This window comes from Oncorhynchus gorbuscha, linkage group LG15 (genome assembly GCF_021184085.1).
Source record: "Oncorhynchus gorbuscha isolate QuinsamMale2020 ecotype Even-year linkage group LG15, OgorEven_v1.0, whole genome shotgun sequence".
Lineage (NCBI taxonomy): Eukaryota > Metazoa > Chordata > Actinopteri > Salmoniformes > Salmonidae > Oncorhynchus > Oncorhynchus gorbuscha.
In genome coordinates this window covers 19925361-19941792 of record NC_060187.1, presented here as the reverse complement: position 1 = coordinate 19941792, position 16432 = coordinate 19925361, and the positions used below count along the sequence as shown (strand labels likewise).

General features: G+C 41.2%; 1 protein-coding gene and 1 long non-coding RNA gene across 3 annotated transcripts in view; both read right to left on the bottom strand.

Annotated features, from left to right (window-relative positions):
• Positions 1-2447: 2447 nt before the first annotated feature.
• Positions 2448-3825, bottom strand: LOC123996421. Its single transcript, XR_006831987.1, has 5 exons — positions 3725-3825; positions 3555-3607; positions 3315-3383; positions 3169-3214; positions 2448-2954 (listed from the first exon to the last, which is right to left on the bottom strand). It is a non-coding gene; the product is annotated as an uncharacterized LOC123996421 (long non-coding RNA).
• Positions 3826-9452: 5627 nt separating this feature from the next.
• The window catches only part of LOC123998344 (phosphatase and actin regulator 1-like), a 48885-nt gene continuing 41905 nt past the window's right edge, over positions 9453-16432 (bottom strand). For both annotated transcript variants that reach the window (XM_046303470.1, XM_046303469.1), the window contains exons 7-13: positions 14514-14656; positions 13513-13669; positions 12245-12300; positions 12075-12136; positions 11637-11777; positions 11223-11299; positions 9453-11132 (exon numbers count right to left, since the gene is read on the bottom strand). In XM_046303470.1, coding sequence (XP_046159426.1) covers positions 11117-11132; positions 11223-11299; positions 11637-11777; positions 12075-12136; positions 12245-12300; positions 13513-13669; positions 14514-14656 — 652 coding nt within the window. In that variant the 3' untranslated portion in view covers positions 9453-11116. The remainder of the gene's footprint in view (positions 11133-11222; positions 11300-11636; positions 11778-12074; positions 12137-12244; positions 12301-13512; positions 13670-14513; positions 14657-16432) is intronic.

Sequence of the window (16432 nt, the reverse complement as noted above, 5' to 3'; positions counted from 1 at the left end):
AATGAATGTAGAAAAGGTTGGATGGGAGAGGGTTAGTGTCTTGTGTGTGTTTTGGAGAACATTAATAGGTGTTATGTTTACTTTGAATTTGGAAGTACAGTAGTGTTTCTTGCATGGGATGTGAGGTGTCATAACATTGCTTCGTGTTTATACTGTTAGTGTAATATGGGTCTGTCTTCTTTTAACACATGGTAACAATTTTTCTATTTCTCCAAATAAAATGTTACATCATTGCACTTGTGTGTCTGTGATATAGCCAATAATATCATGTGGTCAATAAGATTGATGATTTTGGTATGAATACATGAAAATACCACACTAAGCCAAAGATTTGAGCATCATGACATGTATTCATATGTCATAAATATTGTGTGAAATAAACACAGAACTTGTTAATGATCGTTTAGAATACGTGTCAAACTCATTCCATGGAGGGCCAGTGTCTGTGGATTTTCACTCCTCCCTTGTACTTGATTGATGAATTAAGGTCACTGACTAGCAAGGAACTCCCCTCACCTGTTTGTCTTAATTCAAAGGAAAAAACAAAAACCAGCAGACATTAGGCCTTCCATGGAATGAGTTTGACACCCCTGGATTAGACTGCCAGATTGCTCTCACATAAAACCTAAATGTTCCTGGTCAGAGTGTTTTCAAAATCATGTTTAGAGAATAAATAACAGTCAAATAATGAATCGTATAAATCGTCCAATTTTCAAGTATACAAGTCTGTCAAACTTGAATTTCTGAATTCAACTCACTAGATTCTAGTGAGTTGGACTCAAACATTGGATTGCAGTAGACCAGGTATTCCCAAACGGGTACACACAATGCTGTCGGGGGTATGCCAAATAAAAATGTGATTCACATTTAATTATTATTATTTCTTCACATTTTCAAACAGCCCGTTTATATCTTCCAACGGAGCTCTACATTTGGGTGAGGTTTTTTTCTCACCTGAGGAGCCTCGTTTCACTGCCAAAAATAAAATTAAAACATCACAATGTCAAATACAGGTAGCCTAGTCAAATAATTAGCATCCAATCACATTAACTGTTACTCTCTCGTGGGAATTCCACTAACGGTCCGTATGTAAGCCAAACGTACGGTGGCTTGTGAAAGTATTCAACCCCCTTGGCATTTTTCCTATTTTGTTGCCTTACAACCTGGAATTAAAATTCATTTTGGGGGGGGGTTTGTATAATTTGATTTACACAACATGCCTACCACTTTGAAGATGCAACATATTTTTTATTGTGGAACAAACAAGAAATAACACCGAAAAAACAGAACTTGACCGTGCATAACTATTCACCCCCCTACTTTGTAGAGCCACCTTTTGCAGAAATTACAGCTGCAAGTCTCTTGGGGTATGTCTCTATAAGCTTGGCACATATAGCCACTGGGATTTTTGACATTTCTTCAAGGCAAAACTGCTCCTTCAATTTGGAATGTGTTCCGCTGGTGTATAGCAATCTTTAAGTCATACCACAGATTCTCAATTGGATTGAGGTCTGGGCTTTGATTAGGCCATTCCAAGATATTTAAATGTTTTCCCTTAAACCACTTGAGTGTTGCTTTAGCAGTATGCTTAGGGTCATTGTCCTGCTAGAAGGTGAATCTCCGTCCCAGTCCCAAATCTCTGGAAGATTGAAGCAAGTTTCCCTCAAGAATTTCCCTGTATTTAGCGCCACCATCATTCCTTAAATTCTGACCAGTTTCCCAGTCCCTGCCGATGAAAAACATCCCCACAGTATGATGCTGCCACTGTGGGGATGGTATTCTCAGGGTGATGACAGGTGTTGGGTTTGCACCAGACATAGCAATTTTATTTGATGGCCAAAAAGCTCAATTTTAGTCTCATCTGACCTGAGTACCTTCTTCCATATGTTTGGGGAGTCTCCTACATGCCTTTTGGCGAACCCAAAACGTGTTTGCTTATGTTTTTCTTTAGTTAAGCAATGGCTTTTTTTTCTGGCCACTCTTCCATAAAGCTCAGCTCTGTGGAGTGTACGGCTTAAAGTGGTCTTATGGACAGATACTCCAATCTCCGCTGTGGAGCTTTGCAGCTCCTTTGGGGTTATCTTTTATCTCTTTGTTGCCTCTGATTAATGCCATCCTTGCCTAGTCCATGAGTTTTGGTGGGCGGCCCTCTCTTAGCAGGTTTGTTGTGGTGCCATATTATTTAAATTTTTAATAATGATTTAATGGTGCTCTGTGGGATGTTCAAAGTTTCTGATATTTTTTTATAACCCAACCCTAAGCTGTACTTCTCCACAACTTTGTCCCTGACCTGTTTGGAGAGCTCCTTGGTCTTCATGGTGCCTCTTGCTTATTGGCGTTGCAGACTCTGGGACCTTTCTGAACAGGTGTATATATACTGAGATTATGTGACACTTAAATAAAGTCCACCTGTGTGCAATCTAACTAATTATGTGACTTCTAGGTAATTGGCTGCCACAAATCTTATTTAGGGGCTTCATAGCCCACCTTTTCTTGTCCATCTGAGGTTTGAGTCACACTCTGAATACAAACACACACGTTTGTGCAAGGCACACGTTGAATACAAACATATTTCATTTTTGAAGATCGTAAGAAATATTCTATAAAGTATTAGCAGGTGAGTTTTAAACACTTCACTTCATGCTATGTCATCTTCACAATTGAAACAATTAACAGAGCAGACAAAACCAAGGTTTGACCACTCCTCAAAAGAGGCAAAGACAGTACTTTTCTTGTTGTCAACTTCCTCCACATAGAACGTCTTGTAAATGGAACATGAATGGTTCCTTGAGGAGAATATTTTCCTCTTCATTCAGGCCATCATACAACCGTAGTTCTTTAACAGTTGTAATACGGTCTTCCTAATTACATTAGGGAGGGAAACTGCCTTTAAATGTTTGCAGTTCACACCACCTTGCTGCCTCTAGGGTGTCCCTTAGAAGAACATCTGCTTCCTTGAAGAAAAAGGAAGAATAAATATTAAGAGTAGTGCCTCATTGGGGGATCAAGACAAATTACACCCCACTTTCACAATACCACCATGCAAACAAAGGCCACTATTACTAAAAGGGGTTTTCAGTGATATCTATAGCTACTCAACAAGTCATCACAACTATTATATCTTGCCATGCATCAAGCCTTCAGTAGTACACACAGTAGACTACATACCCAGTTCACAGCTCCCAGTTCACATTCATTTTGTTTTCAGTATCGTCTAGAAAGGAAACAGATTGTGACATTAAGTAATGTAAGGGAACCTCTAGGGATGTGTGTACAAGAATGCACCTTACTTTAGCTAATAGCCTGTACAGTACCTGATCCTACAGAGCTGGACGCTGATGTGACATGCTGTGACTTCTTGGGGGGAAGTCTTCTACATCATCCTGAAATATATTGGAGAGGGGCGGGGTTTAAGTCTTTAAACATTGGTTTAAGACTATACCATTCATCATATGAGAGGGGGGGTTACGTCTTTAAACATTGGTCTAAGACTATACCACTAATCATATGAGAGGGGGGGGTTAAGACTATACCATTCATCATATGACACCTACCTGTAGTGTGTTTTGTTTTCACTCATTTTTTGATCTTTTTAACCTCTTCAGACCTTAGTGAGTGAATGACATACATTCAAAATGAAAATACATTCAAGTCAGTCTGGCTACAGTGAAACAAGTGATTTTAAGGATGCAAATGAAAGGTTTTTATAACGTTCAATACTTACGGCATGGGAAAGTTCTGCAGGAGAACTAGGCACCACCATCGCCTAATTTGCTGCATGTATGTTTTCCTTTGAAAAGGAAAATCACACAATCGGATGGGGATCCCAAAAAACATTATATCCACTAGTGATGAGAATTTCATAATTTATACATACCTCAGTGAAATCACATTGTGCTTCCATTGCAATGTACAGAACGTACTGTAAGTTAAGAGTAGGTTAAGTTGGATAGTTATGATAACAACAATAATGGTAATAGTAAATATTAATAATAACAAGTTGTCACAGCATGTCACAGCATGTTGCAAGCACAGAAATGATAACTTTTCATATGTTAAAACAGAAAATAGTACTAATATAATATACTGAATAGCATCTTACCATCACAACAAACACCCCACAGTTGTTTGAGAAACTTTGCTTTGGTAGGCCGTGTGAACAAGGTACAAGTTTCAATAAGGAATGACAATCAAACAGTACAGTTCAGTGGAATAACATCATCCACACCAAAAGTCCTCCAAGGTCCAGGAGACAAGATCAAAAGTACAATTCAACAGGTTTTTTATACTCCAGCATGCATAACAGTTTTGAACACAGTTGGAACTGAATTAGCCCAAGTATTTTTCACAACATGTATGGGTGTTGCTGGACCAGAAAATGTATTTCTGACTGAAAACACAACATTTCTCACATCAATGCACTCACATGCCAAAAATCTTTCATTGGACACTGTTTCAAAGCAAGGTGTATGCTTTCTTCGTAAATGTGTTTTGAAGTTTTTCTTATTTAACTTCAGTTTGCAGTGTGGACAAATTACAATTACTTTTCTTGACTTGCCATTTTTTTGTCACGTTCTGACCTTAGTTCTGTTGTTATGTCTTTGTTTAGTATGGTCAGGGCATGAGTTGTCTATGTTCCTTTTTCTATGATTTGGGATTTCTGTGTTTGGCCTGGTATGGTTCTCAATCAGAAGCAGCTGTCAATCGTTGTCCCTGATTGAGAACCATACTGAGGTAGCCTGTTTTCACTTTTGAGTTGTGGGTAATTATTTTCCGTGGCAGTTCCATTTGTTTTTTCACGTGGTCGTTTATTGTTTTGTTCAGTGTTCATTATTCTTATTAAAAAACTAAGATGAACACTTACCACGCTGCATATTGGTCCGATCCTTGCTACTCCTCCTCAGAAGAGGAAGAGGAAAGCCGTTACATGTATGTTGGGACCAGGTGATTTCATTATTGTATATACTATGTGTAGGCTGTGTAGACTCGCTATAGCGAACTAAGGGAATGGCATCAACGATACACATTTGGAGCCAGCCAACCACAACAAGGCATACATTGAAGAAACACGGAAAATCAACGAACAAATCGATTACATAACGGTACATGTAAACCTAGGCTTACTGCTCAGGTAGGCTAATTTGTCCAAATAAGATTCCTTCATTGTGAGCAATTAGCTAGCTCACGTGCAAATGGGTGCTCATTAACGCTATGCTAACATCAGTGCGGTAGTTGGTCATATAAAATATACAGCGTGAGTTTCAAGTTTGGGGAAGATCATTTTCAAAAGCATCTTTATAATAAAAGCATTACAAGCACAATCACACTTGTGTTCACTTTTGAGAATGGTGTTTTCCTGTTAATGGAACATTAGTGCTTATAGCCTACTGCTGTGTGCGCATTGCTGCGCTTATAATGTGAAGAAATAGCCTCATAGTTTATCAACATTTTTAAGCTAAAATGTTCTCATCTGTTGCGTCAGGCTCATTGCTTAAAACAGGATTTTTAAAATGCTAGTGGTTGTATTAATTTGGGATCTATCGCATACCAAAACTGTCCCAGACTATGTTTGGAATATTTATTTCTTGCACAGAATAGAATGGGTCAACTTTTGTACAATGGGGCATAGTACATTGACATAGGCTAGTGCTTTTGCTCTTCGTTAGGCCCGCTCATCTTGCTGGCTGTTAAAAAGTAAATGTGGACAGTTCTTTGAATATCTTCAATATGCGCCTTGAAATTGGATAAGGGACACACGCAGTTGCGTCCCCAATGTGTCTGTCTTCACTTGTAGCCTGTGAGAAAGATTTGATAATGAGAGCCATGTGAGTGAGAGGTGCGAGCATACAGGCGGGAGAAGGGAATTATAATTATTATATTCAGCCTAAGGGCACAACAGCCACTGGCCGCAAAAGGCATGGATATTTTTAGGGGGCATTACGGACACACAAAGGGGATGCAGACGGAAAATTTGAGGTGTTATCAAGTGCTTGTCAAATTGGGAATGAGAGACTGATGAAGTGTGTACAGCCTGCTCCAAAAAAAAATCAGAGCTCATGCCTTTCATGCAACTTTTTTCAAATCATCATTAGTCGAGTCATGCTGTCTTAGAATGTATAAAAAATTCAAACATATAGCCAAGTCTAGGTCCAAGAGGCTTCTAAACAGCTTCTCCCCCCAAGCCATAAGACTCCTGAACATCTAGTCAAATGCTGCTCTTTAATTACTTGTTACTTTTATCTCTTATTCTTATCTGTATTTTTTGAAACTGCACTGTTGGTTAGCTGCTCGTAAGTAAACATTTCACTGTAAGGTCTACACCTGTTGTACTCAGTGCATGTGACTAATACAATTTGATTTGATTTGAACATTTGTATCAGAACTACAGCTCCATAAATAACTGTAAATGAAGCATATACGACTACCTGTTTCTTTGTTAGCCGCTCAACACAGAACAGCCGGACGTGCACACTCCCTCAAATTGTTTGGAAAAAATATCCTGTTTTATTCAGCTATGTTCAATTCTATTCTTCATACTATAAAATAGTGGCACAGAATTTTAAGCAAATCTTGTCTTCTAAATGAACTAGTATAGCCCATAGCCTTATGGCATAGCCAGATCAGGGCCAAACAGAAGGACAACTCATAATATGCTGTTCGTTTCCTCTGAATAGACTACATTTTCTTCATATCATGTTTCTTTAGACCTGTCTAAGACCATACCCCTGCCAACCAAAACGATTTACCTCCTTTCTCTACCAAACACATAGATTTGTTTTGTTTTCTCCTTCCTCTAGCAGGTGCCATAAGAGAACACAGATGCCATATTGACTAAAGCCATTGACCTGTGGCACCCCCATGCACTCTGTATAGAATCACAGACCTCCAGATCCCCAGCCAGACACCCTTGATGGGGGTCAATGACATTGGGATAGGCTTGCTCTCTCCCTCCCCTCAACTGGAGAACTCTGCCACCAAATGAGTTTGGACTCAATGGATATAATGAATGATAGAATGTCTGTACTAAGGACCGGTCCAAGGTAAAAACAATTAGATATATATATTAGAGGTCGACCGATTATAATTTTTCAACGCCGATACCGATAGCGATTGTTGGAGGACCAAAAAAAAGCCGATACCGATTAATCGGCTGATTAAAAAAACAAATTAAATTAGTAATAATGACAATTACAACAATACTGAATGAACACTTATTTTAACTTAATATAATACATCAATTAAATCAATTTAGCCTCAAATAAAATGAAACATGTTCAATTTGGTTTAAATAATGCAAAAACAAAGTGAAAATTCAATATGTGCCATGTAAAAAAGCTAACGTTTAAGTTCCAAGCTCGGAACATGAGAACATATGAAAGCTGGTGATTCCTTTGAACAGGTGTCTTCCATATTCCCAGGTAAGAAGTTTTAGGTTGTAGTTAATATAGGAATTATAGGACAATTTCTCTCCATACGATTTGTATTTCATATACCTTTGACTATTTGATGTTCTTATAGGCACTTTAGTATTGCCAGTGTAACAGTATAGCTTCCGTCCCTCTCCTCACCCCTACCTGGGCTCGAACCAGGAACATATCGATAACAGCCACCCTCGAAGCAGAGTTACCCATCGCTGCACAAAAGCAGGGGCCCTTGCAGAGCAAGGGGAACAACCACTCCAAGTCTCAGAGCGAGTGATGTTTGAAAGGCTATTAGCGCGCACCCCACTAATTAGCTAGCTAATCTAATCTAACTAGCTAGCTAATCTAATCTAACTAGCTAATCTCTGGAGTTGATAGGCTTGAAGTCATAAACAGCGCAATGCTTGAAGCACAGCGAGGAGCTGCTGGCAAAACGCACGATAGTGCTGTTTGAACGAATGCTTACGAGCATGCGGGTGCCTACCATCGCTCAGTCAGACTGCACTATCAAATCATAGGCTTAATTATAACATAATAACACACATAATTACGAGCCTTATAGGTCTTTAATATGGTCGAATCCGGAAACTATCATCTCGAAAACAAGACCTTTATTCTTTCAGTGAAATACAGAACTGTTCTGTATTTTATCTAACGGGTGGCATCCATAAGTCTAAATATTCCTTTTACATTGTCCAACCTTCAATGTTATGTCATAATTACGTACAATTATGGCAAATTAGGCGGCCCAAACTGTTGCATATACCCTGACTCCGCGTGCAATGAACGCAAGAGAAGTGACACAATTTCACCTGGTTAATATTACCAGGTAACCTGGATTTCTTTCAGCAAAATATGCATGCTTAAAAGTATATACTTCTGTGTATTGATTTTATGGTTAGTTACAGTCGTGCAACGATTGTGCTTTTTTCGCAAATGCACTTTTGTTAAATCATCCCCCGTTTGGCGAAGTTGGCTATCTTTGTTAGGAAGAAATAGTCTTCACAGAGTTCGCAACGAGCCAGGTTAGCAGGCAATATTAACTAAATATGCAGGTTTAAAAATATATACTTGTGTATTGATGTTTATGGTTAGGTACACATTGGAGCAAGACGGTCCTTTTTCGCGATTACGCACCGCATCGATTAAATGCAACGCAGGACACGCTAGATAAACTAGTAATATCATCAACCTTATGTAGTTAACTAGTGATTATGATTGATTGATTTTTATAAGATCAGTTTAATGCTAGCTAGCAACTTACATTGGCTTCTTTACTGCACTCGCGTAACAGGCAGTCTCCTCGTGGAGTGCAATGTAATCAGATGGTTAGAGCGTTGGACTAGTTAACTGTAAGGTTGCAAGATTGAATCCCCGAGCTGACAAGGTAAAAATCTGTCTTTCTGCCCCTGAACAAAGCAGTTAACCCACTGTTCCTAGGCCATCATTGAAAATAAGAATGTGTTCTTAACTGACTTGCCTAGTTAAAGGATAAATCTCAAAAAAAAAAAAATTATCAGCCAAATCGGTGTCCAAAAATACCGATTCCCGATGCCCTAATTAATCGGCCATTTTGATTAATCGGGCGACCTTTATATATATATATCTATCTACCTATGGTTGGGGAAACTGGTTCCAGACCTATGCTTAGGGAGGCTTACTGAGCAGTCTGTGATATTGGATCACAGCAGCAGTCCACTCTGTTTTTAATAGCCTGGTCCCAGATCCGTTTGTGTTGTCTTGCCAAGTCCTCCAACCCACTCGGTTCAGTCTACTCCAAATACAGCCCCTTTCCTTGAACATGTCCTGACGGAAGGAAGTTAAGAGGTGGCTTTGCTTGGCATGTGAATGTCTAGCAGAAGAGCACAGTTAAATCATGTATTTGTCAATAAACATATATTTAATGACAGAGAATGTTATTAAAACCCCTACATTATACTGTTCTACTTCTATTATGAAACACTAATTTAGTAAAGGTGAGTTCTCACTGTTGGTGATGGCATTGAGACAGTTGAGGAAAAACACTTTTGAATGTTGTTTTTTAATACGTTTCCTTTAGATAAGAAACTGCATACATGATAGAAGACGAACAATAAGTTAACAATCATTACATGCAGTTTCCCTCTGTACAAAAAAGAAAAACATTTTAGTTTATTTTGTATTATGTACACATCTTATACAGTAATTCCCAAATAATGTCCTCTCTCTTTTCTTAGTATGGAGGCACAGGGAGATGGTCCTGGGTCGTGTTTAGTAAGCACTCCGTTGTAAAACGTTTTCCATGTTTTGTACCTTATGAACATATCCCTGTACATACACCACAAGTCAAAGGGTTCTCCGGGCTAAACGATCAAGACCATCAACTGCATGTGTTTATTATAAAATAACCATTTTGAAATGTCTGTCTCCTGTGTATGAGCTAAAGGTTGTAGAGTACTTTCATTCACAACCAAAGGGTTGTCTAATGTCAGTTCTCCACTATGAGGCGAAACCAGGCAGAACCATAAAACTCCTGTTTTCAGAAATCTAAATTCCATTCCCATCATAACTATTGACCGTTAACTTGCCAGTCTATGGCGCACTCTGCTGAAACGTTGTATAGACAACATACTTCATCAAATGTCATTCAAACGAAGTACATTTGACAACGTTGTCATCCCTGTAAACAGTGACACTATACAGAGGGTTGCAGAACTCTCAACAATAATAATGGTGATCTGGGTTGCATCAAGATCACAACTCATAACAGCATTTCAAAGTGTATTTGGTATTGAGCAGGCAGCTCTCTGAAATGTTCCCAGTAATTGTTCTCTTGAATGCAGCACCGGAGGAAAGAAAAGTTAAATTATTGCTAGGTTCATATTTCCATACTGTATCAACATGAACACAACATGAACAGGATGTGTTGTATTTCAACATTTAAGGGTATATATATTCTGATCATATTCTCATACTACAGCTTCCCATGTAGCACATGGTGTATACGGTATTGTAAGTAGTACTGCAACACACTTATTACAGAATCCTATTCTGCAGTCCTATCTGATTGAAAGGGCTTGGTCCCTCTGTTTTGGAAACAGCAGCCCTTGGAGGAGAATAATTTTTCCCAATCAGTTGTAGGAGGTCTCTGTATTTAATTTTTTAGATACCCTGCCAAACTCAAATCTCCCACAATCCCAAAGTCCCATTGGCACAGATATAGGAGCAGAGTTCCATAACTCCTCCATAGAGTACCGTCAAAAACCAAAATGCAATAAAGTAAACACATTAACCATCTTCATTATTAACAATTATAATAAAAGGTTATTAAAAAAACAATACTTTTTAGTCCATATAATCTCAGTTGACAGAGAAGCCAGTCAGTCTCGTGCCTTCTGTCAGTCTCTTCATGTGTATGACAGTCCCTCTCCCCAACCCGACCACACTGTGACCACTGGACCAAAATACTGTTGTATGTAGTTGGTCCAGTCTGCCCTTTCCAATCATTTGTAGCCATTTTGGGTCAACACTAGAGTCTGTAGAAGTGTCAGTCGCACAGTTCTGTACACACCCCGCCAGGTTCAGATCACGTTCTACTCTGGTTCTAGTGTGGTTCTGGTCCAGTTCTGGTCTGGAAGGGGAGGGGTGTAGTACACAGATGCAGGAGTTTTGAGGTCCAGCACTTGAGGTTCTTGAAAAAGATGGCATAAGAAGAACTACGGTCGATGAAACCTCCAGGGCAGAGAGAGGGAGAGAGATAATTAGTTACTGTATACACTGCTTGAAGTATGGGCAAGTGTAGTATGGCTGTGACATACATACCTGGTTAGATGCCGACTACCCTCATGCACTTCCATCTCTGTGCTTTTAAATTCATTGAGTTCTTTACGTATAGCAGCCTACAAGGGACAAACAGAACCGGAGATCAGTCAGAAAAACCCCTCCCACAGTATACGCATTATTAGAGTTGCAAAATTCCGGGAACTTTCAATAAATTCCCTGGTTTCCCAGCAATCCTGGTTGGAGATTTCTGGATTTCCTGCTTATTCCCTTCTGATTCTGGGAATCCTCTAACCAGGATTTCAGGAAAACCAGGGAATTTATTGAAAGTTCCTGTAATTTTTCAACCCTACGAATGACTGTGCATTTGTGTGCGATTGTATGTGTGTGCGATTGTATGTGTGTGTGATTGTATATGTGTGTGCTGTGTGCGCATCTGCATGTGAGTGTTATTACCTTATCTGCAGCTGTGAGTCTTGTCCACGGTTTGTCTGCCCTCCTGTCGTAGTCCTGGGCGTCGGCTACCTCTACATAGTCACTGAAGCGGGTCAGGATCTTAGCTTCCCTCAGCTCCTCCACTGTAGGCCTCTGACTCAACTGGGGACAGGAGAAAAGGGTTGTCAGAGAGTGTGTGTGTGGTGGCTGAGGGTCTCGGGGGCAGTAGATATGGATCATTGTGTTAGTTGTTCTCAACCGTAAAACAATAAAGATGGCCCCGCAGGCAATCATCCAAACCGTTAGAGAAATAGACACACACACCACTTATGTTACACAACAGAGGATGCGATAACTTGATGTCATAACAGGTCATGCTTTTATATTTCTAATGATCTGCTATCTAATGGAAAGTGATACCCTGTTCCCCTCTCTCACCCTCCTCCTCCCCCCTCTCACCTTTCTAGACAGGCGTTTCTTTAGCTCTCTCATCTCATCTAGCTCCTCCAGTTCATTGCGCGCTGAGAGGGAGAGACAGGTTAGAATAGAATAAAATAGAAAAGTCACTATTGTCCATTTCATGAAAAACTGGAAATGTGTATTCTGCCTATCTAGTATGTTCTACTTACGTTTCAGTATGTTTCTCTGTTCCAGCTCCTCTGTAGTTGGCCGTTGACTCAACCTCCTGAAAAAAATTAACTAAAGTCAGTCAGGACCGTTTCCTAACGTCTTTCATTGTGTTTTGTTTTATTTTCTGACGTCAGACCAGTCTCCTCTGTGAGCCATGACTCCCTCAGATGTATATGCATTTACTTACCACCTCAACAGTCTGACACAGTGATTCACACAGCAACAAGAGGGAGGAGGGAGGGAGGAGAAATTGAGAGAGGGGAGGAAGGAGAAGGAAAGGGGAAGCAGAGAGATGGAGAGGTAGGTAGAGAATTAGATACATGGAGAGAGGGAGGGAAGGAAGCGAGGGAGGAGGCAAGAAGCAGTGAGTGTAACAAATGAAAATGTGAGGCGAAAGAAAGGAAGGAAACTGTTTGAATTCTTTATTCCTGTATTGCCATTTATGTTCTGTACTCTGAAGGTAAAATCCCACTTCAAGCTGTCCGCCCTCTCACTGGCATATTCAAGATAATATGACAGGCTCTCTTTTACTCTCCTTCGTCCTTCTCCCTCTCTCCTCATCGGTTTCCTTCCATCCTCCATTCCTCTCCCTTTTCTCACATCTCATCTCTGTCTCGCTCTTCACCTCTCCCCCAGGTCACATCTCAACCAGGCCAGAGCAGGGTGTACAGGCGCTGACAGAGGGGAGCTGTGTGTGTGTGTGCGCGCTGGCGCAAACCCCATGATAGCTATATACAATCTTTAAAAAAAGCAGCTGTGTGTGTTTGTATATAGGAACTGAGAGCCCCCCTAGCCATAGCTATAGGGAGGGTGTATGCGTGTGTGTTTGTATATAGGAACTGAGAGCCCCCCTAGCCATAGCTATAGGGAGGGTGTATGCGTGTGTGTTTGTATATAGGAACTGAGAGCCCCCCTAGCCATGGCTATAGGGAGGGTGTATGCGTGTGTGTTTGTATATAGTAACTGAGAGCCCCCCTAGCCATAGCTATAGGGAGGATGTATGCGTGTGTGTTTGTATATAGGAACTGAGAGCCCCCCTAGCCATAGCTATAGGGAGGGTGTATGCGTGTGTGTTTGTATATAGGAACTGAGAGCCCCCCTAGCCATAGCTATAGGGAGGGTGTATGCGTGTGTGTTTGTATATAGGAACTGAGAGCCCCCCTAGCCATAGCTATAGGGAGGGTGTATGCGTGTGTGTTTGTATATAGGAACTGAGAGCCCCCCTAGCCATAGCTATAGGGAGGGTGTATGCGTGTGTGCGTCTCACCGTGTGAGCTTGGTGCCTATTTGCTGCCTGAACTCCAGTCTCTCCTGGTCTGACTGTCTGGGCAGAATGTTCTTCTCCTCTAGCTCTCTCACAGATGGACGGTTACTGATCTTAATGGCCAAGGAGTCCTTTCTCAATACCTTCAGAGCCAGGGTACCTACAAACACACACACACACACACACACACACACACACACACACACACACACACACACACACACACACACACACACACACACACACACACACACACACACACACACACACACACACACACACACACACACACACACACACACACACTATTGTCTATTAAATGTTTATAAAATTGAACAACTAACACCACCAGTAGCTAACTCATGCACTAGCAATTAAATTGTCACAGCTTTTATCCTCTCCAGTGAGTGCTACAGGATGGAAGTGTGTTTCCAACCCACTCCTCTGTTTACATAACCAGATTACAGAGAGGTGTGTGTATAAATGCTTCAGATGTTTTATTTATCCTTTATTTAACTAGGTAAGTCAGTTAAGAACAAATTATTATTTACAATGACAGCCTACCCTGGCCTAACTCGGACGACGCTGGGCCTGTTGTGCGCCGCCCTATGGAACTCCCAATCACAGCCAGTTGTAATCAAACCACGGTCTGTAGTGACGCCTCTAGCACTGATATGCAGTGCCTTAGATGGCTGCACCACTCGGGAGCTTGAAATGGGCCTCAAATCAATAATTCAATGTTGAAGGGAACTACTGGAACAGGGTGTCTGAGGACTAGCCATCGTTTCATGACACAAACCACTGACACCTCTGTGCATTGATTGGTAACATTCGGGGAAGCGAACCAATGGGAATCACAGCTCACAATGGAGGGGTCCAATGAAAGGAGAGCTCTTAAACTACATATCCCAGTAGCCATTGAGGCGGTTACCAGGAGGAATGGCCACTAAGCAGAGACCAAACAGCCACTACGGCCCCAAACCTATGGATAAACAAACACTTACTTGAAAACAGTGTTTCATCATCATCTTCATCCTCCTCGTCCCTGTACGACCCAGGTATGTCTTGGTAGTCTTCTTCGTTGGAGAGGTTCTCTTTGTTGTTATCACATGCTATCATCACCGTGGGAACCACATGGTGCAGGGAGCTGAGGTCAGTGAGAAAGGTCAAACGTTAGCGAGCGATAGTGGGCTTGTATGTGTGTTTGTCCATCCATCCGCGTGTGTGTGGTGTTAGAAAGACGAGAGTAGTAGCAACGTCCACCATAAGTTATGAAAGGAGCTATGGAAGTCTGTGATTAACGTAAAACAGCCCAGCGTAAACGGCACCCCAAATCAACTGAGAAAACAAGACTGAAACACTGTATAAAAACGGCCTGACTCAACCAAAAGGGAGACAAACTGCAGACCAATCAGAAACTAGCCTCGAAGCAGCATCCCTGATTGGGTCAGGGAAACAGCACAGGAGCAGATAGGAAAACAAGCAGCAATCTTGTAACTGGAGCTCTCATACTGGAGAATAATTATCCCTGTTGCTTATACAAACTCAGTTTGAGTGTGCGTATATGCCAACAAGGTTTACTAACATCACATTTAGACTAATTCAGGCAGCAACCAAGTCAAATAAATAAAGACTTTAAAAAGACTAGGACACCTATTACCATTTTGTGCTTGAGACCAAACCGAAAAATTAAAGGGGAGGAAAGGAAAGAGGGAAAAAAATCGTATCCCGGGAGCACATCTGTCGGAAAGGAAATCAACCCCCTGACGGCCCACCAATCAGAGTGATGGACCATGGGGGCGCAATCTGGCACTGGCACATCAGTTATACCCTGACTACATCACTCGCGTTGTGTGCGCAAGCATTGCAATATAAATTTAGAAATCTATATTATTCAATTATTGCACCCACACTGCTTGTGTGCGCCAATGAGCGTCTGCGTTGCCAAGGACTAAAATAAGTCGGTAGATCGCTCTGCAAGTCCTGCCTCTCCCATCTCCTCATTGGTTTATAGAAGCAGGTACCCACGTGCCATCTCCTCATTGGTTATACCCACGTGGGTGACTGAAAGACGAACGAGGTCAGTGGCGGTAATGCACCTATTTTATGAAAGTTGCCAATCGCAATATAAAGTCCAGAGAAGAAAAGACCTGGAAGGAGGAGAGATGACTAGAAACAATTCAGTTGTCCATTTTATGTGGGGATTAATTGGTTGAGTAGAGAAACTTGTGCATTTAAGGTAAAATAACAACTCAATGTTTATATCCCAGGACAAATTAGTCAGCAACAGCAAGCAAGCTAAATATGACAAGTTAGCTAGCAAGTGCAAGCTAGCTAGCTAAATTGCCATAAATGTTTAATGCTTTTTGACCTGTCCCCAAATTAATGTAATTGGTTCAGAGTTCGTTTTGATATTTTAACCTGCTTGTCGTGATCGCGTTTGGTGTGGGGGGACAAAATACATTTGTGCACGCACGCAGCCGTTTTCTGTTCGGTGTCACGCCCTGATATGTTTCATCTGTCCTTGTGCCTCCACCCCCTCCAGGTGTCTCTTATTTTCCCTGGTGTATTTGTCTCTGTGTTTCCTGTCTCTCTGAGCCAGTTCATCTTGTATGTTTTTCCAAGTCAACCAGCGTTTTTCCTGTTCTCCTGATTTTTGCTATTCTCCTTTTTCTAGTCCTCCCGGTTTTGAACCTTGCCTGTTTCTGGACTTTGTACCTGCCTGCCTGACTATTCTGCCTGCCTTGACCACAGGCCTGTCTGCCACTCTGTACCTCCTGGACTCGGATCTGGTTTTGACCTTTTGACTGTCCAAGACCATTCTCTCTCCTACCCCTTTAGATGAATAAACATTGTGAGACTCCAACCATCTGCCTCCTGTGTCGGCATCTGGGTCTCGCCTTGTCATGATACACTGAGTGTT